General features: G+C 30.0%; 1 protein-coding gene across 1 annotated transcript in view; it reads right to left on the minus strand.

The window, feature by feature from the left end:
• Positions 1-222: 222 nt before the first annotated feature.
• The window catches only part of LOC101505147 (berberine bridge enzyme-like 17), a 9,034-nt gene continuing 8,330 nt past the window's right edge, over positions 223-926 (minus strand). Inside the window, exon 2 of the mRNA XM_004504914.1 lies at positions 223-887. Within this exon, the coding sequence (XP_004504971.1) occupies positions 223-887 (665 nt within the window). The remainder of the gene's footprint in view (positions 888-926) is intronic.

Genomic DNA, 926 nt, shown 5'->3' on the forward strand with positions numbered 1-926 from the left:
GATTTATATGTCATATTTAGAATTCGAACCCGTAATCTCGTTGTGTAAGTTGTTTAAGTTAACTATGATGCAATTGTGTGAGTTATTTATGATAAAAAAGATAAATTCAATCATATACAAAAGAAGAATGATATGTAAACATCTGTGTTTAATATAAAATTTATGATTTCTCTTCTAAGAAAAAGAGTTATTTCTTTTTGAATTGATATTACAACCTTCATATTATTTAAGTTTTGTAGGTATACTCTGTTCATATCTAAAAAAGTTACTAGGGTCAACCTTTGTTTTCACATTAACTAATCTACCAAAATTATCATTAAAATACTTGATTCCGTAGACTTTAGAAATCTCCATTTTGGTGACATTACTTGGATGATTAGCACCAATATCAGCATCTCTGTAATTCAAAGCTGATGCCCTTGGAGAATTTGAAACATAAGGTGTCATAAATTTATTAAAAGATCTGGAAAAATTGATTTGACGTTCAATAGTTCCAGGAGTATCTTCAAGCCAATAATTAGTATACTGAATCATGAACAAGGTCCCTTTTCTTTGAGGAAATGGTGTAGCTGATGTTGATATCTCATTCATTTTTCCACCATAAGGAGTCCAATACATAAAAAAACTATCATCTTCAATCATCTTTTGAAATATGGCCTTAATACCTTCTTTTGGAATTGGTTTCTTCACAAAATCTGATTGGCCTTTGAAATAGACGGTTTGGTTGGCTTTTGGTTCATCTAACAATGCTTTAAGATTTGCTTCTATTGGCAAATCGTTCCAAATTAGAGTTGATCTAACCCAAGGTAACTGATGACAATCACTAGTCTTTAAACCCAATTCAGGAAAATTCTTATTAATCAAAGGTAAAAGCTCTTTATTTGTACCTACAAATAGACCAATGAAATGAACTTGCACAAATTTTT

The sequence above is a fragment of the Cicer arietinum genome, chromosome 6 (genome assembly GCF_000331145.2).
Source record: "Cicer arietinum cultivar CDC Frontier isolate Library 1 chromosome 6, Cicar.CDCFrontier_v2.0, whole genome shotgun sequence".
NCBI classification, from domain to species: Eukaryota; Viridiplantae; Streptophyta; class Magnoliopsida; order Fabales; family Fabaceae; genus Cicer; species Cicer arietinum.